General features: G+C 45.9%; 2 protein-coding genes across 2 annotated transcripts in view; both read right to left on the reverse strand.

The window, feature by feature from the left end:
* The window catches only part of RTCB (RNA 2',3'-cyclic phosphate and 5'-OH ligase), a 300,226-nt gene that overhangs the window by 133,321 nt on the left and 142,822 nt on the right, over nt 1-24,083 (reverse strand). The gene's annotated exons all lie outside the window — the stretch shown is intronic.
* The window catches only part of SYN3 (synapsin III), a 406,353-nt gene that overhangs the window by 26,687 nt on the left and 355,583 nt on the right, over nt 1-24,083 (reverse strand). The window contains 1 exon segment of the mRNA XM_069082163.1: nt 1,438-1,448. Within this exon segment, the coding sequence (XP_068938264.1) occupies nt 1,438-1,448 (11 nt within the window).

A 24,083-nucleotide genomic window follows, 5' to 3' on the forward strand; every position in this document is an offset into this window, starting at 1 on the left:
AAGAAGGCCCTTCCCAGCCCTGACATCCCCTGTTCTAAGGCCCCTCCTAGTTCTAAATCCTACAATCCTGCATATGTATGTGTATATGTACATACTTTCATAGAATTAGTCATCACAATGCATTTGGAGTCAGGGAAGGCTGTTCCCATTCTTGTTCTGTTAGTGGTACCTGCACAGACTTCAGGAGTTCACTTAAGGTCTCCATTTCTCAGCTCCTCATCTGCAAAATAAAGGAGTTGGAGGAGGTGGCCCTTGATGGCTGTAGCCTCTTCAGGGCCATCTCTCCGGACCCTAAGTCTGTGACCAAGTGACAGTGGACGTTCAGAACCCAAAGGGACCTCGATGACATCTACTCTTTCCTTTCTGTAGAAAGAGACTGAAGTCCAGAGGAGGGAAATCACTGGCCAAGGGGACAGTTAAGTATATTTCAAAGCTGGCTCTGGAGCCCAGGACACAAGACTCTTGGTCTAGTGAGTCTTTTGTGTACGTGTGTGTGTGTGTGTGTGTGTGTGTGTAACTGACTATAGCTAACACAGGCAGCTGATGGCCCCAGAAGGAGACATGTGCGCTGCTGGCTGAGTCTGGGCCAAGAATGTAGGGGCCAGCCCTGAGGGCTCGGAAGAGGTCCTGGGGGAGCCACCATGGCCAAAGGAAGAAGATGAGGCCAAAACGCAGAGATAGCCATCAGAGGACATACCAGGGGCTGAGTCAGAGAGTGGGTGGGCCAAGGGTCGGGACTCTAGCAAGGAGAAGGCTTCCCTTGGGGGAGGCTTCATCCCTCCAGCTGTCCCAGAGTCCCCTCTCTGTCCCAACATGGGCTTCTTCTCTCATGCTGTCATCATTCCTCACCCCCACAGCCCCGGTTGGAGGGGGACCCAAGGCAGGGAGAGCCTGCTTCCATGGATCAGCCTGTGTAGGAGAATCCTGGTCACAGGCTAGGAATGAGAGTAGGGACTGGCCTTCATTAAGAGCCCCCTTTACCTCCTTCCCCTTACAACACCCCCTCACATCATCTATCTCTCCAAACCAACTTTCCCTTCTATTGTCAATATCGCATTTCCTAAAGGAGACCTTCCCCAGGTCTACACCTTTACCTGCCTTTATATTTATGAAACATACTGGGAAATTCAGCCTTGTGACCTAGCACAAAACCCAGGTCCCGTCCCTATCCCTAGAACCTACCATAATATTTGGTACTCAGTAGTAGCTTAAAAAGTTCTTCTGAAATGAAAATACATTAAATTCTTTATTCCTTTTTCCCAGTAAAATTCTGAATTCGTCCAGTAGAACATGGCCACCGAGTTCAACCTTTTTTTTTTACAGATGAGAAAACTGCAGCAGACAGAGGTTAAGTGACTTGTCTAGGATCACACATTCAGGAAGTGTCTGAAATGGATTTCAAACTTGCTTCTAAGTCCAGTGCTCTTTCCATGACACCATATTGCTTCCTAGAGGAGGGAGGGATTCATGTACAAATCCAAAAAATGATTTTTGATAAGTCTATTTTAAGAGAACCGATTTCCTTTGGAATGCTATGTATTTTGCTTTTATGCATTTAAACATATAATTCAGAAGAAGGGGTCCTTGGGCTTCACCAGAGGGGTCCAGGACACAAAAATGATTTAGAACCCTGACTATAGAGGCAAGAACAGAAAGAAGTGAATCTTGCCTCAGCTGCCAACTCGCTGTATAATCTGGACCAAGATTGACTCAAACCAGCCTTTCCCACCCTCTTCCTCTGAATTCCATTTACATAGCTGACATTTTAATCAAACAAGACTGATAGTGGTTCCACAAACCCAGAGTTTCATCTCTTACCTCCATGTATTTGCAAAGGCTGTGTCCTGTGTCTGGAAAATATTCCCTCCTCCTCTCCTGCCTTTTATAATTTCAAGTTTTAGCTCAGGTGCCCTCTCTCCCTTGAAACCTTCCCTGATTTCTCCACAGATCCAACCATTAGTTGTTAGAGGGTATTTCTTCCTCAGATGACCTTGTGTTTGTTTATTTTTGGTGGAGAATCCTGCCTGTGTGACCCCAAACAAATCACTTCAATTCTCCCCGAGCAACTCTCTAGGACCTAACTGGAGGTCTAATCCACTATATGGATTAATGGAGGGTGTTTCCATATAAGGAATTTCCCACGTGGATGAAGCCACAGGTTCAACAAAACACTCATTGCATTCCTTGGATGCATCATGAATCACAGGATTTTAGAGATAGAAGTGACCTGAGCAGACCTTTGTGTGTGTGTGTGTGTGTGTGTGTGTGTGTGTGTGTGTATGAATCCTTTTGGCAGGCTGATGAAACTTATCTCAGAATAATATTTTTAAATGCCTTTCCTCAGTTATAATCTCGGATTTATTCTGTCTTTATTTAGTTTGCACGTAGTTATTTGTATAGTATCTCTCCCATTAGACTGTCAGTTTCTTGAGCTTTGTCTTTATATCTCTCCCACATTTAGCAGTTTCCTGGGGCATAGTTGGTGCTTAATGCTTATGGACTGATTGGCATAAACAAAAATACATGACTATGAAGGAAATAAATTATATTGAAATAAAAACGTCATTTTCCCCCCATCCAAGATCATAGACGCCCCTGAATTCTATCCACAGATCTTTTGGGGGCCTGTGGATCCTGTCTTGAGAACACCTGAATTAGTCCAATTCATTCCTGAAATCCATACACTATAAATGTTCTTCCCATCACTCCCTGAAGGCCTCCCAAGGTTGGGGACCCTACTACCTCCTATGGCATCCCATTCCACTTCGGGACAATTCCTATAGCTGGGAAATTTTCCCCTGACACCAAGCCTTAAATTTGCCATTCTGCTACAAAGATGAATGGATACAGAGAAACATGGGAAGATTGATGTGAACTGTTGCAAATTGAAGTCAGAAGAACCAGGAAAACAATGCAAACAATGGGTACAATGATGTAAATGAAATGAACAACTATAAAGAAGAAAGAAACTGAATGGTATGTAATTATAATGGCCAAGCTTGACCCTGAAGAAGAAAGAAATGAGAAAATGCACCTCCCTGCTTCCTCTTGCAAAAGTGGGGGGACTTTGGAGGTGAAACTCTACATATTTTTTGTAATTGTATTGCTATCCCCTAGTATGGATGCCTGGCACGTAATAGGTGCTTAATAAGGAAGAAAAGACACAAACATTTATTGAGCACCTACTATGTGCCGGGCTAAATGCTTTGCAAATATTCTCTCATTTGATCTGGAGATAGATGTGCTTGTTATTTCCATTTTGCCATTGAGGAAACTGAGGTCTACAGAGCTTAAGTGACTTGTCCAGGGTTATACAGCTTCTAAGGGTCTGAGGCCAGATTTGAACTCAGGTCTTCCTGATTTAATCACTGTTGTTATTAAATGCTTGCTATTTGATCAGTTGATGTGCTATTTTGCTGAATTGTTTTTTTTTTGGGGGGGTCTCATTTTTATTCTTTCTTGCAAAGGATGAGTCACTGGGTGGGGGAAGTGAGAAGGTTCTTGTCAGAAAGGGAGATGATGTAAAATGGGGGACATGCTTTGGTGAAGGCAGTGACAATCTGTTTTTTTTCTTTGTATTCCCCCCAAATTCTGCGCATAGTAAGTGTTTTTAAAAATTTTCACTCAATTGAATTGAATTGGGTCACAGTTCCCTTTTCTTTAAAACAAGAGGATGGGGCTAGGTGGTTTCCAAGGGTCTCCCCAACTACAAATTTGAGATTCAAGGAGAGAGGTCGATTTTGATTTGTGTTTGTAGAGGCTGCCATTTTGTCAATGCCTTTTGCAGATGTGATGGACAGTTGAACATCTTCCCCATCAGTATTCTTCAGTCCCTGACAATGGGTGGAGATAACTCCCACCTCAATCCATGTCCTCCACTTCTAAACTAGACTGAGGCCTTGGAATGGGATGAACTCAACTGCTAAAACACTTGTTCAGTAGTGTCTGACTCTTTGTGACCCCCTTTGGGGTTTTCTTGGCAGAGATACTAGAGTAGTTTGTCATTTCTTTGCTCATTTCACAGATGAGGAAACTGAGGCAAACAGGGAGAAATGACTTGCCTAGGGTCACACAGTGTCTGAGGCCAGATTTGAACTTGTGAAGATGAGTCTTCCTGCCTCCAGGCCTGACACTCTTATCCATTGCACCACCTAGCTGCTCTCACCCATACACTTGGTCTGTCAATTCCAATAAATGGCACAGTGTGTTTTTTTGTGGTTTTACCCTGAAAAGTTAGAAGAAGATGCCATTAACCATAGTGAGTGGAATCCCAAGTGTTCTGTTCCTGAAAGCTTGCTGGGCTCCGATCTGTAACCCCAAGTCCTCAAGGCTGTGGTTCTAGAATGAGAATTTCTGATGTTCCCAGTTGCTGGTGAGTCCTCCCACAAACGACCTCCAATCCCTTTCTTCTACTGGTTGCCTTTTAAGATCAGAGACTTTGAAGGGGAAGAGCCCTTCTAGGCCAGCTCATTCAGCTCCCTCAGCTTAAAAAGGAGGAGACTTTGACTTAGGGAAGCAGATCGGTTTTCCTAAGGTCACATGAGAGGTGGGCTATAAGCCCAGGTCTCCTCTGTCTCCAGACTCAATTCTCTTCAGTACGGCTCCATGCTGTCTTGTGTCTGCTGAAAATTAAATGTAGCGAGTTCAGGAGGACGATGTGGACTGAGGTGGGCTAGGGCAATAAGCCTTGCTCATTGCTGGGGATAGTGAGGGCTAGCCAGGTGGCAGAGGGTATTACGGAGATTTGGTGTGTGAATGGAGGGGAGGGGTAGGATCAAGCACCAGAGATCTAAAGCGTAAGGGATCCCAAAGGTCATCGAGTCTTAACCTCTGCATTTGCCAGAGGAGTAAACTGAGGCCCAGAGAAGCTGTAATTTTCCCCAAATCATACAGCTTGTGTATAAGGTTTGAACCTGGATTCTCTGTCTCCAAATCAAGGGTGCTTTACACTGGGGAGGAGGTGAAGGGTTGGGAAGGTAGGGGTGGGGTGAGGGTGGTTTATTCAAGCTCCCCAGGACAGTGAGAGGGCATCCCAGGCTAGCTTGAGGGAAAGTGTGTGTGTGTGTGTGTGTGTGTGTGTGTGTGTGTGTGTGTGTGTGTGTGCGCGTGGGGGCGGGGGAGCAGTGTGTGAACCAGCATTGGCAAAGCAAGACCAGAGAGATGAGGCTTCTCTGGCATAATTCACTGTCTGGAAACCCCCTCTGAATGTTTCACAAAGAAATGCTGAAAACAGGAAATCCTAAATGAACTGCACTCAGAGATGAACCAGGCCTTGCCCAGAGGCCCCCAGTGGGGACGCAATTAACTTTCTGACTCCACTGATGCCAGCCCCCACCTTGGGAATTCTGCTCCCACCAGCTTTCCTCCTCTCCTCTCCTCTCCTCTCCTCTCCTCTCCATTCTCCTTCCCTCTCCTCTGTATGCCCAGGGTTGCAAAGCTAGTAAGTATCAGAAGCAGGATTTGAACCGAGGTCTTCTGGACCCCAAACCCAGCAGTCTATCCCCTACACTCCCTTACCTCTGTAGGCTTTGTGGTGAAGGGGGAAATGCTGATGGAATTCAGAGAAGAGAGAGATCAGTCTTTGTTGGTGTGGCTGGAGAAGGTGGGCTTAGCTGGGCAGCAAGGGATGGGTGGCCTATGTTGTTGTCTGTGCTTCATTCTCAAAGACCACTGGACTAGGAGTGTGGGAAAGGAGGGAGGGCACTCCTAAGGAGAGGAAGTGCATAAACTGAGTCCCCGAGGTGGGAATCTAGCAGAGTTGTGGGAGATACAATGAGATGTTACTATAAGGAACTCTGTAGAGTTGGAGGACCTGGGTTCGAATTCCACTTTTGCTGCTTGCTGTGTTCATAACCTTGGGGAAGTCATGGCCCTTCTCTGGGCACGTTTCCTTATTTGTAAAATGAGGTGGGGCTGAATTGGATGATTTTTGTATTATATGGCTAAGAAGGCCTCCCTTAATAGAAGTAAGGGAGACACAGGTTCCCTCTAGTCACCCCTAGAAGCAGTCATGTCCCTCAAGGGCAGTGGGAGGGGTGGAGAGGAGCTGTCCAGCTAAAAGGTCATTAAGGGAAAGCAGAAAGATGGGGCCAGTTTCCCACATCCCAGCTCCAAACACATGCATTTGCATGCCAGATGGGAGTGTGATGCATTGTCTTGGACTCTCAAACTTGAACCCTATTTGTGGCTCTGGTATCTGTAATTTCCTTCTACCCCTGGTCCATCTCTCTTTGCTTCTGATCTGGATTCTTCCTTCTGTCTTCAGATCCTCTGCTTGGCACTTTGTATGTCTAGGAACTGGTCCCTGACTTTGACCTTGGACTTCTGACCCCTCCTTGAATGGGACCTTTCCTTGTTTTCCAACTGAGTTTGGTCAGTCTCCACAGGGAGATGGGGGAAAGGGAGAGGGGAACCCCCATAGCCAGTCCATAGCAGGCTTAATCTCTGATCCTGCCTATGGGTAGGACTGAGAAAAATAGCAGTAACTAGGGTTGGGTGACTGGGATTTTATGCCAGGATGCTGAAGTTTACAGGGTGCCAACAATCTTTTTCTGGGTTGTATTTCCTCTGCCCTGGTATCCAGGTCCCATGTGAGCTCCTTGCTGACCCCATCATAGGTGATGGCGGGCTTTTCCTGGGCATACTTCCACTGTACCCATTCAACCAAATTCCCAGATGTTGGTCCTGTTCCTCTGCCTAATCAGTAGTGGTTGGGCTTTTAATAGCACAGAAACTTTCTGGTGTCCAGGGGCTTGTTTTCCTTCCCAAATGGTTTGCTCCCCAGACAAACTCCCCTGCCCCAACCACCCTTGGTCCCAGGTGCAAAAATTCCTAGTTATGGCTCTGGAGAGGAATATCACAGGAAGTGTAGCACATAGGACCTGAACAGAAGATTTAAGTCATTTTTTTCTCCCTTTTTACCCTCATAGATTTAGAATGAGAAGGGTGTTAGAGATCATCGAATCCAACCCACTCATTTTTACAGATGAGGAAACTGAGGCACCAAAATCTAGTCACTTGTCCAAGGTCACATAGTAATAGACAGATGAGATTTGAGGCCAGGATCTCTGACTCTAAAGCCATGTACCATGTCACATAGCTCCCTGATCCTCATTCTCTCCTCCTTACCCTAGCTTTTTTTACTTGTCTGCATTCCACTGGCATTGTGGGTGTAGATGGGGTTGTCAGAGAATAGGCTGTCTAGACACACAAGTGAACACCCTGTCCCTTCTTGGAAGGACTCAGTCAGGGCAATCTCTCCTGGCTATGACCTGGATCCAGCTTTGAGGTCTGACCCTGTTTGGAGACTTGCCCCAGATACCTCAACCCAAAGGTCTCCTGCCCGGGACAACTTGGCTCAGGGCCCCTTGGCGTTACTGGGGCTCAGGACTGACTAACAAGGCAGGCGGCCACTACCTGAATCACCAACATCACCTCCATCTGGGATGTAGACTCAGAGGGGGTGGGGGAAACTGGGACAGGGGCCATGTGGCTCTTTCTGTGAAGAAACTGGAACTCAGACACATAGGAGAGTTGCCAAGGGTGGAAAATGGGATACTGGAAATGAAAAGTTCCTTGGAATAATTTTAATTTATTTTAATATTTATTTCCCTCCCATCATTCCCCTTCACCCCCAAAAATAGTTGAGATGACTTGCTCAGTAACCCAGGTATTGAGTGTTAGAGCTTGGGGTTCAAATCTAGCTGTCAGATTCCACATTCAGTAGCCTGCTTCAGGTCAATGTGAGGAGTAGTCTTTTTTTTTTTTTTGGAGGGGGGAAGGCAGGGCAGTTGGGGTTAAGTGACTTGCTCAAGGTCACATGGCTAATATGTGTCAAATGTCTGAGGCCAGATTTGAACTCAGGTCCTCCTGACTCCAGGGCCAGTGCTCTATTCACTGAGCCACTTAGCCACCCCTTGGAGTTATTTGGAAATTAAGGGGCAGCTAGGTCAAGCAGTGGAGTCAGGAGGACCTGAGTTCAAATGTGATCTCAGACACTTGACATTTACTAGTTGTGATATCTTGGGCAAGTCACTTAACTCTCATTGCTTCACCAAAAAAAAAAAAAAATTGAATGACTACCTCATGTGGGAGTGAGTTCTCTGTTGCTGGATGTGTTCAAAGGATTATGGGAATGGTGACTTAGGGCCAGAAAAGATCTGAAAGATTGTCTAATTGAATCTCTTTTCATTTCACCAGTGAGAAAACCTAGGCCCCTTTTGTTTATATAGCCACTACTTCAGCTCTTGTATTTTGTCTATTGGGCAGCGAGGGAGGCTTAGTGGATACAGCAGTAAGACTGGAGGCAGGAAAACCTGAGTTCAAATCCAGCCTCAGGCATTTACTAGCTGTGTGACCCTGGGCGAGTCACTTAAGCCCATTTGTCTCAGTTTCCTTAGAGAGTCACGACTAAAATTAACAACAAGATGGTCTATTGCAATTATCTCCTAATTGGTCTCCTTGTCTTAAGTCCATTGTATCTGTCCATTCCAATCCATTCTCCACACAACCAGCAAAGTAATATTCCTAAATCTATGTCCTTCTCTTCTCTACTCTATAAACTCTAGTGACTCCCTATTGCCTGCCTCTAGGGTCAAATTAAAACTCTGCTTGTCATTCAAATTTCCTAACAACTTGGCCCCTTTCCGGTCTTCTTATACGTTGTTCCTGTTCACACACTCGATGGTTCAACCATCCCAGCTTGGTATTCCTCGTGACTTTCATCTTTGCCTTGGTTATTCCCTATGCCAGTGATGCTCCTTCCTCCTCCTGACACCCCCTGCCCCCCATCTCTTGGATATCTCTCCTTTAAAACTCGACTCAGACACAACCTTCCATAGGAATGATTTCCTGGTCCCCCCAGGTACTAGTGTCTTCCAAGCTAAGATTAATTTGTAGCCACTTTGAAAATATCTTGTATATTTTGTATCTTGTATGTCTCACCCCATTAAAATGTAAGCTTCTTGAGGACAGGGGCTGTTTCATGTTAGTTTTTTAATTACTAGTGAGTCAAGTCTGACCTCAGATACTTACTAGCTGTGTGAACCTGGGCAAGTCATTTCACTCTGTTTGTCTCAGTTTCCTCATCTATAAAAATTGCTGGAGAAGGAAATGGCAAACTACTGTCTTTGGAGAAAAAACCCCAAATGGAGTCATGAAGAGTTGGACATGACTGAAGTGAATAAATACGATGTAGACGGGATAAATTGGGGGTGGTCTCAGAGATAAGAAGATGAAGGAGGACAAAGCTAAGACTTTAGCTGAGATTTGAAGGAAGACATAAGGAATGGTTGTTTGTTGGTGGATTGTCCAAGGTCACATAGATAACGGCAGAGAGTTAGATGGCCACTTGTAAGGAGTGTCCTGCATTGAGCAGGAGGTTGGACTCCACGACCTTTGAGTCCCCTATCAACTCAGATTCAAGTAGGCTGAAATAAAATAAAGACTGAAATTCCAGCATGGAAAAATGAAATCCAGGAAAAGACAGGATGGAAGTGTACAGTCATGTATAGGGAAGAAGGGGGCAGATGACAGGCATGCACACAGACTTACTCACCCCCAGCCCTAGAGCAACGGGGCCACCCTTGAAGCTTTAAGTCAATTTTTTGGGAATAAACACAAAGAAAATTCTAATATACATATGGAACTTGTTACCTAAAAGGGAGTCTAGGCTAGAAATATAAATAGATTTAAAAAGGGTTTAGATAAATTCAATAATCCCTTTTGAATAAAGTCACAATGGTTAATATGAAGATTCTTAACCAATTGGTGTCATGATTCCCCTTGTCAGTCTGGAGAAATATGGACCCCTGCTCTCGGACCCTTTTATTCATTCATTCATTTATTCATTTGTTTATCTATCTATCTATCTATCTATCTATCTATCTATCTATCTATCTATCTATCTATCTATTTTTTAAGCAATTGGGGTTAAGTATCTTGCTCAAGGTTACATGGCCAGTTATTTCTGGGTGTGGTGCTAAGTATCTGAGCCTGGATTCGATCCCCAGGTCGTCCCGACACTGGAGCCGGTGCTCTTACTCACTGAGCCACCTGGCCGCCCCTTCACGGACCCTTTTAAAAGGCATAAAATCACATGCATAGAATTACAAAGCAAGTCAATTATATTGAAATGCAGTTATTCAATTTTTTCATAGGGCTCTTTGTAGCTTACGGAACCATGAAGACCATGTGGGACAAATCTTTCAAAAGTTGTTGACTGTAAATAAATGCAAAGCGTGATTGTATATAGAGGATATCCCACAGGCCTCTATAACATACAGGATCACTGGTAGGTAGCTTTGGAACTGGAAAGGACCCGGAGGCAGCCTTCCCACCCTCTCCTGATCTTAGCTCAGATGACTATTTCTTTGAGAGGCTCACTTCGCTCCCAGTTTGATTCAGTCTCTGGACTTCACCTCCTTAATGAGGTAGCTAGGAGCTCCACAGTGAATAGAATGCTGGGTTTGGAATCAGGAAGACCTGAGTTCAAATCCAGCCTCCAACACTTTCTAACTGTGATCCAGGGCTTAATCTGCTTTAGTTTCCTCAACTGTAAAATGTGGATAATAATAGCCTCTGCCTCTCAGGGTGGCATCAAAATGAGATAATATTTGTAAAGAGCTTAGCCCAGTGTCTGAAACATGGTAAGCACTGTTTTAATGTTAGCTATTATATTTGTCTTCTCCCATTAGAATGTAAGTTCCTTGAAGTTAGGGATTGTTTTGTTTGCTTGTCTTTGGGTCTCTAGGGCTTGGCATGGTGCCTGGCACATAAGAAATGTGTAGTCTATTACTAATACTTTATCTAATAATCTATATATATATATAAATCTACAAAAAAATCTATCTATGTAATAGCTAATACTTTATTTATATGACTCAGCCTCCCTCATTTTGCAGATGAAGGAGACGGAGGTTCAGAGAGGTGAAGAGATATGCCCAAGGTCACACAGGAGGTGAGCAACATAGGCAGGATTTGAATCCCTGTCTTCAGACTCTAATGCCAACCTTCTTCTCACTGTTCCATGCTGCTGACTTGGGAAAAAGAGGACAGAGGCCAAGGGATGAAGAAAGGAAAAGTGAGAAAAAAGCACACAAAAAGGGAAAGGTGGAAAGATTTTCTCATGCCTCCCTTGGGAGCTGCCCCCATTCATTAGCTCACAAAGACCCAAGGGATGGAGAGGCTTCCTTGACTGACATGTGTGGCTTTGCCCGGTACTGGGTGCTGTTTGTCTAATCAGGGGGGTGTCCTTCCATGGCTGTGGGCCTTTGTTTGCTCAAGACTCTTCACATCAGAAAGAGAATCTGGGCCAGCCAGGCTGCCAAGGGCCCCTTCCTCAGCCCTGGGTGGGGGGTCTCATCAGGGAAGGCAAGAAGATTCACCCATCCCTGGCTCCTGGCCTGCCTTAGCTTGGCCAGGGTACAGCTCTCCTGGGCTCCAGTTTCCTTGCTGGTCTTGGGGTATGGAGCCTGGAGGGAAGGATTGGGGCCTGTAAACTAGAGGCTATCTGAATTAGAATCACTCCCGCCTGCCTTGGTTGATCCCCTTCCCCACCTCCCCCCAATCTCCCTGGCCCTGGCTGGATGAAGGGGTCATGGGGTCCTTGTAAGGCAAATTAATCTCATACTCCTCTTGCTGGAGCTGATGTGAGGCATGTTCTCCTCCTTGGGGTGGGGTCTGAGAACATGACCTCTCAGGCAATGAAAAGAAAAATGCGTTGGGGCTTTGAGGGGCATCAATCACCCGTGAAATGAAAAATCCCAGTGTGAAAGATACAGACAAGGGAGATCAGTCACCATTGGTCCCCTTGTGGTCGCTGCGTCTGTCTCCGGCTGTCACTACTCACCCGGCCCCCTTGCCCCCTTGTTGGGCATGGTGGGGGCTCAGGGAACCTTTGACCTGACTAGGTCTCCCTCCCTATCGACTGGTGGGGCTGCTTTCTTTACTAGGACAGCTGGATCCCCAATTTAACTTCCCACCAAGGATGCCTTGGGGCCTTGGAGCTGGAATTCCAGATAATTAAAAAAAAATAAAAACAAACCCAATGAAACAGATGGGTGCCTAAGTCAAATTTGTTATTCCAGGCACAGGTTGACCTCTTCTATCCAAGGAGCCGAAGTCTGGGGAGACTCACTGGGTAGGCTTGTCAGGACCTGACTTTTAAGGTGGGTTTACAGAAAGCAAGATGCAGAAATTAGAAGCAGCTCTGGCCTGGGAGTTGGAGCCCTGGTTTTCTCAGCTGTGTGACCTTGGACAAGTCCCTCCCTGGCCCAAACTTTTCATCTCCTTGAATTGAGAGCCCTGAATACCCCACTAAGGTCTAACATTGGGGCAGTGAGCTTGAGCAGAGAAGGAGGGTTGGTTCTGGAGGCAAAAGACCTGGGTTCCAATTCTATCTGTAATGCTTACTAGTTGTGTGACCAGATAAGAAGGGTCATCTCTTTAGGCCTCGTAAAAGGATGGAGTTAAATTTGATGGTGTGTGAGCTCCCCTCCAGATAAAAATCCATGAAGTTACTTTTTTTCTTTTTTTCTTCCTAGACATCCCAAGTGCATGGTACATGGCATGGTATCTTGAACATACTAGAGGTTGAAGAAATGGTTGTTGAATTAGTTTCATAAGAGGGTAAATAATAGGTGTGGGATCTGCCCTCATGGGGCTTACAGTCTGTCTGTCTGTTTATCCATCTCTCTGGGGGTGAGAGGAGGTTATGGAGGGCCTGGAAGGAAGAGTTCAGATTGGATGTGAGAGGAGTGGAAGAATCTGATGTAGACTTTAGAATATTGAACACCGCAGACCAAGGGAATGGAAGAGGGAGGGCATTCCAGGCAAGGGGCACAGAGTGAGTAACAGTGGAGAGGTGGGAACAAACATTGAATAATCTGGGGACAGTGAGGGGTCAGGCAGACTGGAACTGGGAGTGACTGAGGGTCAACAATTAGGCCGGGTAGGTAAAATGAGGACTTGAAAACCAAATCAGGTTTAGACTGGATGTGATAGAAACAGGGAGATGCTGGGGATTCCTGAGTGGTGCTTGCAGAGGCTTACACAGTGGTGGGCAGTGTGGTTGGAGTATGGCAAATGGGATGGCGAGGTGGGCGGTGAATTCAGGGAAACCAGGTAGAAAAGGAGAGCTGAAAGTTCATATGGTGAGGAGAAGTGGGTCTGGTCTAGGGGGGCAGTGGGGAGAAGTAGACGGGCAAAGGAGGAATGTGAGTAGTATTTAGACAAAATCCAAATGCCATTTTACTCACTGGGATGTGATGTGCCTTAAATAACGCACTTGGACTGATGGGAAAGAATCATCCCTTCAGTAAGTTTGAAGACAGCAAAGCTGTCCCTAGTCATTCATTCATTCGTATTTTTTTTTGGCAAAGCAATTGGAGTTAAGTGACTTGCCAAGGGTCACACAGCTGGTAAATGTCAAGTGCCTGAGGCCAGATATGAACTCAGATCTTCCTGACTCCAGGGTCAGTGCCTTATCCATTGTGCCACCTAGCTGTGCCCAGTCATTCATTCTTACCAGCTTATCACACCTAGCTACATGCCTACTGGTCCTGGCTTTGTCCATAACTAACAATCCAAGTATTGATATTTTATGAAACAAAAGCTTTTTTTTTTTTTTGGAAGGGGGAAGGCAGGGCAATTGGGATTAAGTGACTTGCCCAAGGTCACACAGCTAGTAAGTTTTAAGTGTCTGAGTCTGAATTTGAACTCAGGTCCTCCTGACTCCAGGGCCGTGCTCTATTCATGGTGCCACCTAGCCGCCCCTAAACAAAAGCTTTAAAAATAAAATAGAATCACCATATCACGGAAAGTCTAAAATTCACCTGACTCCTGTGGTCAGCCAGGACTAACAATTCGATTATTGATATTTTATGTAACAAAGGCTTGAAAAAATAGAACCACACCTACTGAGTCTGTTTCTCTGGGCCTCTGTTCTCTAATTTGTGCAATGAGGAGCATAGACTAGGGGGCGTCTGAGCACCTCCCAGTTTTTAGATCTAGGATGAAACAAAATTGAGCCCATGCATGTGGTACCTGGTTTTCCCATCCCCCAAACCTCAGCCCTCCCTCAGGGAAGTGAGCAGACTGCCAGGTCAGTTTTACCCTCCCCCAACGGATGCCCGCCCTTACACTGTCAGCCCACTTTTACAGAGGTGGGCAGGCTTCCGGGTCAGGGAGACTCGGTGCCTGCAGGAATTTCGAGGTGTGTACTGACCAGTCACTGTTCTCGGCCTCTGCAAGTTTCTGCTTGCGTAACACCTAACCCTTGGCCGTGTGGCACCCCTTTAAAAGCCGACACATTGTCCGTGCAGACTCACTGTTCGATTCGGGCCTGACCCCGAGCAGTCCTGGGGAAAATAAAATCCACTTCCAGATTTTACTCTCGGTGGTCTCTTGTCTTGCTCCTTTTGGCACAACATGCACTTTGTAAAACTATTTAATTTATAATCTTGGAGCCAAATCTGACTTATTCCCAAGTACTTGCTAATCTATTTCCCCCATGTCTTCCTTTCCATCCTTCCTCACTGCCATCTCCTAGCCCAAGCTCTTAGCATCTCGTGCCTGAATTATGGTGCTGATCTATTTCTCAAGCCCTAACCTCTCTCTTAAGCTCCAGATCCACTGGGCATCCATTTTGTTAGCTGAGAAATGAGAGCACTGGAATACATGAGGGCAGCTAGGTGACCTAGTGGATGGAACACCAGGCCAGGAGTCAGGAAGACTTATCTATTTGAGTTCAAATCTAGCCTCAGACACTTACTAGCTGTGTGACCCTGGGCAAGTCACTTCACCTTTTTTTTTTGTTTGCCTCTCTTTCCTCACCTATAAAATGAGCTGGAGAAGGAAATGGCAAACCAGCCAAGGATCTTTGCCAAGAAAACCCCAAATGGAGTCACAATAACATATTCCTTCCTTTATCCTTTAGAAATCAAACAAGACAAACAGAATGTTGTCTCCACCTTAGACTGTAAACCCCTTGAGGGCAAGGAATGTCTTTTGCCTTTTTTTTGTATTCCCAGTGTTTGCATAGTGTCTGGCATATAGTAGGAGCTTAATAACTGTACACTGGCTGATTGACCTTCCAGTTCTCAATCTTTGTTCTCTTTCTGTCTGAGACAATCTAGCTGTTTCCCTGGCACTTCTGAAGCTGAATTTCTTTCTTATCTTTTCCCCAGAACCCTCTCCTTCTCCCTCTGACTTCATCATTTCTGTCAGGGGCATCAGACTTTGCCAAATCTCCCCCATTTGGTGCCTTGTCCCTATCTTTCCCTCCTCCCTCTCCCTGACCCCCCACCTCCTGGCAGGTGCCACATCTTGTTGATTCTATGTCTGTGATCTCTCTCTTGTCCATCTTCTCTTCTCCGTTCCAAAGTCCACTATGTCAGGGAGGGCCCCTGGCCACCCACCAGGCCTATTGCTTCAGCTTAGCAGGTCTTCCCATCTCCACTGTCTCTGCTGCTCTGGAGGCAATGTGGTTATGTGGAAAGTACAGGTTATCTGTTATTAGAAGAAGGGCCTGGGATCAAATCCCTCCCCTGACACTTACTACCTGCGGGATCTTGGGGAGGTCACATATCTTCCCTGGGTCTTGGTTTCCTCATCTGTTGGATGAGGGGATGGATGTGTGTAGAGCATTTTCTATCTATAGTTAAAGCACTATAGAAAGGTTGTTATTTTTTGCTCTAATCTATCCTGCAGCTAGGTGCTGTAGAATAGTATAGACCAGACCTGAAGTCAGGAAGAACTGAGTTCAAATCCATCCTCAGACTGTGTAACCCTGGGCAAGTCACTTAACCCTGTTTGATTCAGTTTCCTCATCTGTAAAATGAGATGGAGAAGGAAATGGCAAACCACTCTAGCGTCTTTGCCAAGAAAACCCCAAATGGGGTCACAAAACATTGGATATGCCTGGAATGACTAAATAACAACAAATCCAGCCTTTATACCAATGCCAGATTAATGCCAGTGCTCTGCTCAAATCCATTCAATAGCCGAGCATGGTGGTGTATACTTGTTATCCCTGCTCCCTGGGGGCCTGAAGCTCATGGATCACTGGAGCTCAGGATTTCTGAGCCAATCGGGCATCCATATCAAGTCTGGCACCAGTATGGTGAATCCCTGAGAGGCAGGACCGCCAGGCTGCCTAAGGAAGGGCGAACCAGCCCCAGGTGGAAAAATGGAGTGGGTCAAGGCTTCTACTACTCTTAGGATGGGGATTAGCTCATGTGTGGTTACTGCCCTTCCAGACCGGGCAAGATAAGGAGTCCCAGGCTCAGAAAACAGAACATAGGAAACAAGGCAGCTGCCCAATGGCTCCCCATTTCATCATCATCATGGAGGCTTTTATTCTCCCCAAAATAAAGCTGAAATCTTGACATTCAAAAGAGAAAAATGTCTCCTTAAATGTAGGACTATAGTCTTAGAGCAGGAAGGGATTGTAAAGGCCATCCAGTCCAACTTCCACACTTTATAGATGAGGAAACTGAGGCCCAGAGTGTCAGACTGATTTGCTCAACAACTGCTAGTAAGTGGCAGAGACAGGATTTGAATTTGATTCCCTTGACTCCATAGCCAGCTCTTTTAAAAGGGAAAAGGAAAAGGATTTGAACTCAGGTGCCATTTCAGTACTGAAACAAGAATTAATTTTGTCCCCTGTAGTTGGTATTACAGGAAGGCTTGATTATCCTGAGACCAGTGAAGTACAAGAGCTGCTTTCGAGGACAGATTGGCCATCATCAGTGGGGAGGGCAGTAGGGATATTTGGGCTGTATCTTGCTGTAATGGGAATGTAAATTTTTAAGATCTTCCCTGCCCCTAGGCTAAAGTGCACCTGGAGCCTGGGGTGGGAGGCTTGTTTTTCAGTCGATACTTTTAGATTGGCCAGTGGGCCCATTGTTGTTACATTCTCTGAGCCAGGAGAAGGCTATATAAACCCTGATTTGAGGCTTTGTTTTGGGGCTCACTTTGAGAAGTGTTCTGTGATTTGATCAGATGAGACTCTGGGAAGCCGTTGTTGAGAGCACCCCGGCTTTGAAAAACCCAGATGTTGATTTGGTATGGATGTAATGGTTGGACAGTTTGGAAACCTGTCTATTTGATCTATTTCTCTGTCTTGATAATTTTGTCTGTGTACTCTGAAGTTCGGGGTACTGACCTTTTTCCCTTGAACTAGGTAAACAATACATATTTGACTGATTAAAGTAAGGTTGTTAATCCATTTTGAGTTGCTCCCTTTATCAAAGCAGATCTAAGAACCTGTGTTGGCAGCCACCCTGAGGACGCTTGGGGTGCTTGCTGCTACACTTGCCCTGGTCAAACCATATCTGGACTGTATTAATCCTGGGAACCATACCTTAGAGAGGATATTATTGATGGTCTGGAAAATATACTGGAATGACCAGTGGCCTTGAGTTCATGCAAGTGATGATGCATTGAAGGAATGGAAAGTCTTTAGCCTGGAGGAGAGAAGACATGGGTGGTGATGGGCAGTGGGTAGTAGTGAAGGAGGGCAGGAGCCATCTTCAAGAATCTGACACATCTTCAAATATCTCTCATGTGGAAGAGAGATTAACCTTGTCTTTCTTGGTGCCTGAATCAAGAGCAGTGGGTGGAAATTGAGTTGGTGTCTTGAAGAATGGGTTCAAATCATGCCTCTGACACTTGGAACATGCCTCTGTGGAACTCTGGGTAAGCCACTGAGCCTCAGTTTCCCCATATGCAAATTGTGTTATCTTTCCCTGGTAGAATATAAGCTCCTTGAGGGCAGGGATGGTCTTTCTTTTGCTTGATTTTGTGTTTCCAGCACTCATAGTAAATGCTGAATAAAGGCTTGCTGAGTTGACCTTGAACTACATGACCTCAAAGGTCCAAGGTCAGGTTCCAATGTATCATCCTATGAAAAATGGAAAAGAGGGCAATGAAGGCTTGGCCACCTCCTTGGTTAGAGCTGTCCAAAGTCCAGCAGGCTGCCTGGAAGGGAGTGAGGTCTACTGGAGATTGTCAAGCAAGTCCCTGATGATGACCAATAGCTTGTTGTGTGTGTTATAATGGAGTTTCTTTTCCAGCCTGGGCTCACCCAGGTGACTTCTGAGATCCCTCCCTCCTCTGAGATTATGTGAATCTGTGACTGTAAGTGTGGAAAGCCACATCGCAAACGCTGACAGATTCCACCCCTCTTGCCTCCAAGTCACACATAAAAAGCAACTTATTTGTTTCTGTTTTTGAGGCCCGAAGGGGTCATGAGCTGTGCTGTTGGAGGGTAGCCCCACACCCATGAAAACACAAGATTCTTGGAGGCAATGGAGTAGCTGGCTAATCGTCCTGCTTACCTTGGTTTGGGCGAGTGTTAGAAAAGCTGTGGATTGTCTTGAAAGGTTTATAAGCTGTTTTCTGAGTTTCCCACAGAGGTGGTGAGGGAAGAAGAGGGCGTGGGACTGGCCGAGGCAGGGAATGTGTTTGACTCCCTGGATGCCTGACTCATTGTCGAAATATTGGGATAACACACACACACACACACACACACACACACACACACACACACACACCTCTTACAGTAATGCAGAGCTTTTTGTGTTTGAGTGAAAGGTACTCAGACATAAGAGCCAACAGTAGAGCTGTGACAAATTCAGAATCCACGAGGCATTACTCAGAGCTCCTGTGAGATGAGAGAGGTCATAGGGTTAAGTAGCAATTGTGGCCATTAATGCATTCAATTAAAAAAAAATTAATTTGGGGGAGGCACTATCCTGGCTTCTTTCCCAGAATGTCCTTCCTGTAGGGAAGTGGGGGAGAGGAGTGAGGACAGAGTGGAGAGAGCTTTGGGTTGGGACTGAGACTGGCCTGCCTTCTTTGTCATCTATCCAAGCATCACTTTCTTCTTCCGTACTATGGAAAGACTAATGCTTGATTTCAAGGCATGATTCCCTCTCACATATTCTATACTCCCACCATATTGGCTTCCTTGCCATTCCATTTTCCTTTCTTTCCCTAGGTTATCCTCCATGCCCACAATGCCCTCCCCCCTCAACTGTGCCCCCTTGGAATTCCACCCTCCTTCCAGGCTCAGTCCAAGTTCCCCCTGGAAGTTATTCCTTTATCAGCCTTTCCTGCATTGTTGGCATTCACCCCACTCTCTCAAATGATTTTATAATGTATGTATATACACACATATGTATATCCACTGTGTATTTATGCATGTAAACACTTCTGAACAATAAGCATTCTTCATCTATTTTTTTCTCTTATATCCCAACCCATAAAGTGAGATTCATGGATGCATGTACAACCTAGGATATAGAGAACTGTTCTAGAAGCTAGGGAGACCTGGGTTGAAGTCACATCTCTGACACATGCTGACTGTATGACCCTGGGCAAGTCACTTCCCTCCTCAGTGCTCTGGGAATCTCTCTATAAGTTGTAAATAAGGTGCCAACCTGCATTGGTACAGTGAATTTCTTCATCTAGGAGTGCCCTATGTTAATAAAATCCCAGGTCTAATCCTTATCCCTATATGTATTTATGCAAGTGTTTCTATAAATCTGTATCCCCCTTTATGCACTAACCATTCTCACCACTACAGCTCTCCACACATGTTTCATTAAGAAGCAGAAGTGACACAAGGTCCGTTGTCATCGACTCACCCGATCGGTGGCCAATAAGTGGCCAATATCTCAAAGCGCCAACACTTCTGGCCAGAAGAAGAAAGGGAAGCTCTGCCCATGTTCCATGGGATGGTCCATTATGCCTCCGTATGGTACATAGGTGACCTTGGGTTCTCCCAGGCTATGAGTCAGATGTGTAAGCTCAGACCCTGCTGACCAGGCTGGATGGGGCTAGTCATGAGTCTGTCTATCATTCAAGGCTCAGCCTGGAAAGAATCAACAGCAGGTTGGCAGCCAGGTGGAGCCACAGAAACTCCTGCCAGCCACTTTCTAAGTCCTAGAGAGGTTTCAATCTGTGTCTGTAGGAGGTAGGACCCAAAGTCAGGAAGAACTGCCATGTTATCTTTATCTGTGTACATGCTTTCTCCATCCCTTTGCCCAATCTTGTTGTAAGGCCATTGAGGGTAAACGTATTGTTTCTCTAACTACCTTTGCCTCTTCCAAAGATTGAATTGCACATATTGGTAGATGCCTAAAGGATGGATATTGGATAAATGAATGAAAGATGTGTCAAGTGCTTTCTATGTGCCAAACACTGTCCTATGCATTGGTGATGGCTTTGAAGAATTTACATTCTAATTGAATGAATGAAGACCTCACTACAGCCTCTCTATTGTTCTGTAGGGCCAGTACGTGAAGCACTAAGGAGAGACAGCTAAGCCTTCTGGGACAATCCCTACCTCCAGTTCAAAGAGACGTCTTCCCTTGAGCCTACACAGCCAGTTTAGTTCCTTTTGATCTGGTTTGGTTTGATTCGAGTCAGTTCCATTAAATATACGTTTATTAAGCGCCTACTTCATAGCCTTATGCTGGGTGTTTGGAGTACACATACCAAACGGGGAGTCCCTGTCCTCAAGGAGGACCTTAGCCCTAAATATGATATAGCAACATATTCTGCATCTTCAATGTATTTATTATGTCATGTAACAAGTATTTATTAATCACTTACTGTGTGCCAGGCTCTGCGCTAAATGCTGGGAATATGCACAGAAAGGCAAAAAAAACAGTCCCTGCCCTCAAGGAGCTCACAGTCTAATGCAAAGGTGTACAAAAAAAGTATATTTATATGTATACACATACATAGACACACTCATACATAGACACACATACACATACATACATGCATGCATACATACATGCATGCACACACATACATATCCCTCCTGGAGTCAAACAAATAGGGGTGAGCTAAGGTTAGCACCGTGAGATAGACTCTAAAAATAATCCTAATTATGTAGTAAGAATGGGAAAAGGGAGCTCTCATGGTCACTGGAATCATATACATATATTTGTACATATGCACATGTGTGTATTTATGTTATATACACACAGAAGATACAGTGTCTCATGTACAGACACATCCACACACACATACGCAGACAGGATGCATTGAAGAAAGCCAGCAGAGGGAAGGCACTAGCTTCTTGTAGGCAGTGGGATTGTGGGTGACACCAAGAGGAAGCTACGTGGGCTTTTCACCCACTGGGTTGTGGTGTCTTATCTGCTGCTAGGCTGTGAGCTCCTGGAGGGCAGGGATGGGGTCTTCCCCAACTTTGCATCTCTCCCAGATGCTGTCACAGGGCTGTCCACCCTGCAGAGGCTTCCTTGAGGTCAATCACATCTGTACTTGGGGTAGGAGGGGCAAGGAGGAAAAGTCTGGCCAGAGACTACAGTCCCAGGGCCTCAGTCATGAGGGCAGTGGTCCTGGCAGGGGGCCCAGGGGTCAGAGTGAACCCCAGCCCTGGGCAGACTTTAGCCCTGCATAGAAGCCCAGGACTTGGAACTCCAGCACGGGCTGAAGGGCACGTTTTTTGGCCAAAGAGACTTCTGAAAAGGTGCTGTTCTGCTCCTCACACTTGAAGCATAATATTTGCTCCTTCCCCATCCAAGGGAGAGAATGAAGCCCCCTCTGTCTCTGGCCTCCTTAAAGAAGCCCTATTTTCCAAGCCCTCACTTGAAGAACACTCTATTTTTCTTCCCAGGCCCTGGGGGAAGATGACAAAACAGTCCTTCCTTGAAAAAAAAAAAGGATTTTTTTCCCCTTCATAGGATGAATGAATAGTGGCTTTGTTTTTGTTTTTGTTTGGGGGCAAGGAGGAGGTGGGAGGAAAGGGGCTATATTTAAAATAAATAAAAATAAAGTTCTCTGGTCTGCTTGAAGAAAATCACTCTGAGCAGCTCATTAGACCAATGCTGTTCTCTCCCAGAACAAAATAAATAGACGTGAGCTGGCTTTGGCCCTGCTGAGACAGATTTAGAAAATAATCATAATTATAGAGTCAGAATGAGAAGAGGGGAGTGAAAGGCTGTTGAAATCATGCATAACATGTATATATGTATATTATAGATATGTGTCTATTATAAGGATGTGCACATGTATATTAGGTACATACCTCATGTGTATCAGTGTATCATGGTACATACGTGTATAATATATACATGCGTAATATATTGTGTTTTATATATGTGCATACTCACATGCCCAATGCCCTTCATATATGCACACACGTGCATTATAAATTGTGCACACGTGTGTATACACACATAGATCTATTTCTATGTATGCATACCCACAGACATCTATATCCTACTCTCTCCTAAATAGGACCTGTTTTCTTGCCCTCTGGATCTGGCCCCTGTCTCCTTCCCATGATCCAACCAGGGAGGAGAGAAAAGAACTTCTTTCAGTGAATGGGCAGTTCTGGGCTCTGGGCCTGGGGCACTCCCCGGCCATCCAGCCACCTCTTGGCAGGCGTTCACACAGCTGGGGCTTCACCCTTGGAAACAGCCTTTCTGGGATGGAGGGAGGGAGGGAGAATAGGAGAGGGGGGAGCGTGGAGGAGACAGGGGCCACTTCCAATTCTCAGAGCTCCTCTGCCATGGGGCCGGCAAGGGCAGGCTCCTAGGTGGGGCCAGGTGGTGAGCAGTTGAGAAGGGCAGAAGGGTAGGTGGTATCCAGATAGGCCTAAATTTAGAGCTCAGAGATACCTCAGAGGTCCGGGGACTTCTTCAGACATCATAGGATCAAGGATCATAGAGACCTTTTGTCTAGTCCAATTCTCTTATTTTACAGATGAGGAAACTGAGGACCACAGAAGTCAAGGGACTTTCCCACATCATCTTATATATGGAGAAAGTGTCTCAGTTGGGATTTGAACTCAAATCTCCCCGATTCCAAGCCCTGCTTCTGGTGAAACAATTAATCTCTGGGGTGAGATCACAGTCACCTGGGGGGGAGTCAAAAAAAAGCTTCAGGAAGGAGGCCACAGGTGAACATGAATTTAAGGGGGAAGGTTTCTACAGATAGAAGCCAGAGGCAAAAGGGAGCCCATAGAGAGGAAAGGCAGCAGCAGGAAGGAGCCGCTGGGGTCCTACCTCCCCTTTGAAGCCCAGCTCTAGGCAGCCTACTCCAGAAAGCCTTCCCAGATTCCCCCAGCCCAACTTCAGGCCTCCCATGCTGCTTCACTTCCATTGTATGTATTTGTTATATAGTATTTAGTAGAAGAGGGGCAGTTGGGTGTAGGGGCTACAGAGCTGACCTCAAGGCCCGGGTTTGAGTGTCACCTCCCATATATGTTGGCTGGGTGATGCTGGACAAATGATTTAGCTTCAAGGCCTCAGAAATTCTCTAAGACTCTAAGTGACAGCTGAGTTGTTCACCTGCATTGGTGGAGGGACTTTCTGCAAAGAGAATTCCCTTCAGAGAGAACACCACAGGTCTGGACCACCATCATGGGCATTATGCCAGCCTGGCATAAAGGACAGAAGGCAGGGCTCAGTATCAGAAGACCTCAGGTTAAATCCTACCGTGTGGACAATGCTGACTGTGTGACCCTGGGTGAGTCACTTTACTCTCAGTGCTCTAGGCAACTCTCTATGACCATAAATTGCTAAGGTGTAAGCTTGTTCTGGGAGAGGGATTTTCCTCCTGTGGGAATCACTCATACCAATTAAATTATAGATCCAGTCCCAGTCTTGTGTGTGTGTGTGCCTCTTTTCACAGGACCAAGAGCCTCAGCTCTTACATTCCCAGTCCCTTTGGACTCCAACTGTCACAACCCTCCCCCCATCCCTTCTGCAGGCCAGAAGTTGCTGACCAGTGTGTCCCCACCCTCGCCATTAGGGTCACATGCTGTGTCTGGCTTTGGGAGCCAGGAGCTGCCTGTGGGAGGCGGGTGGGAGTGGGAAGGTGATGGGAACAAGGAGGTTCCTAATAGGGTCTGCAGAGGGAATTGTCTAATGACCCCGCTTATCTACTGTGTGGTTCAGCTCCTTAGCTCTGCCCTGTAATAAATCAGGGCGCCTACAGCCATGATTGTGGGCTAAGCCCCTGGGGTCTTCTGACCACATGCTCATCAGGTTCCAATGGACCCAGGAGCCACGGAAGGGCCAAGCAGGGGATGGGAGGGAGGG

The sequence above is a fragment of the Petaurus breviceps genome, unplaced genomic scaffold (genome assembly GCF_028583685.1).
Source record: "Petaurus breviceps papuanus isolate PSGF00001 unplaced genomic scaffold, PetGlider_PUasm1.0 156, whole genome shotgun sequence".
NCBI lineage: Eukaryota > Metazoa > Chordata > Mammalia > Diprotodontia > Petauridae > Petaurus > Petaurus breviceps.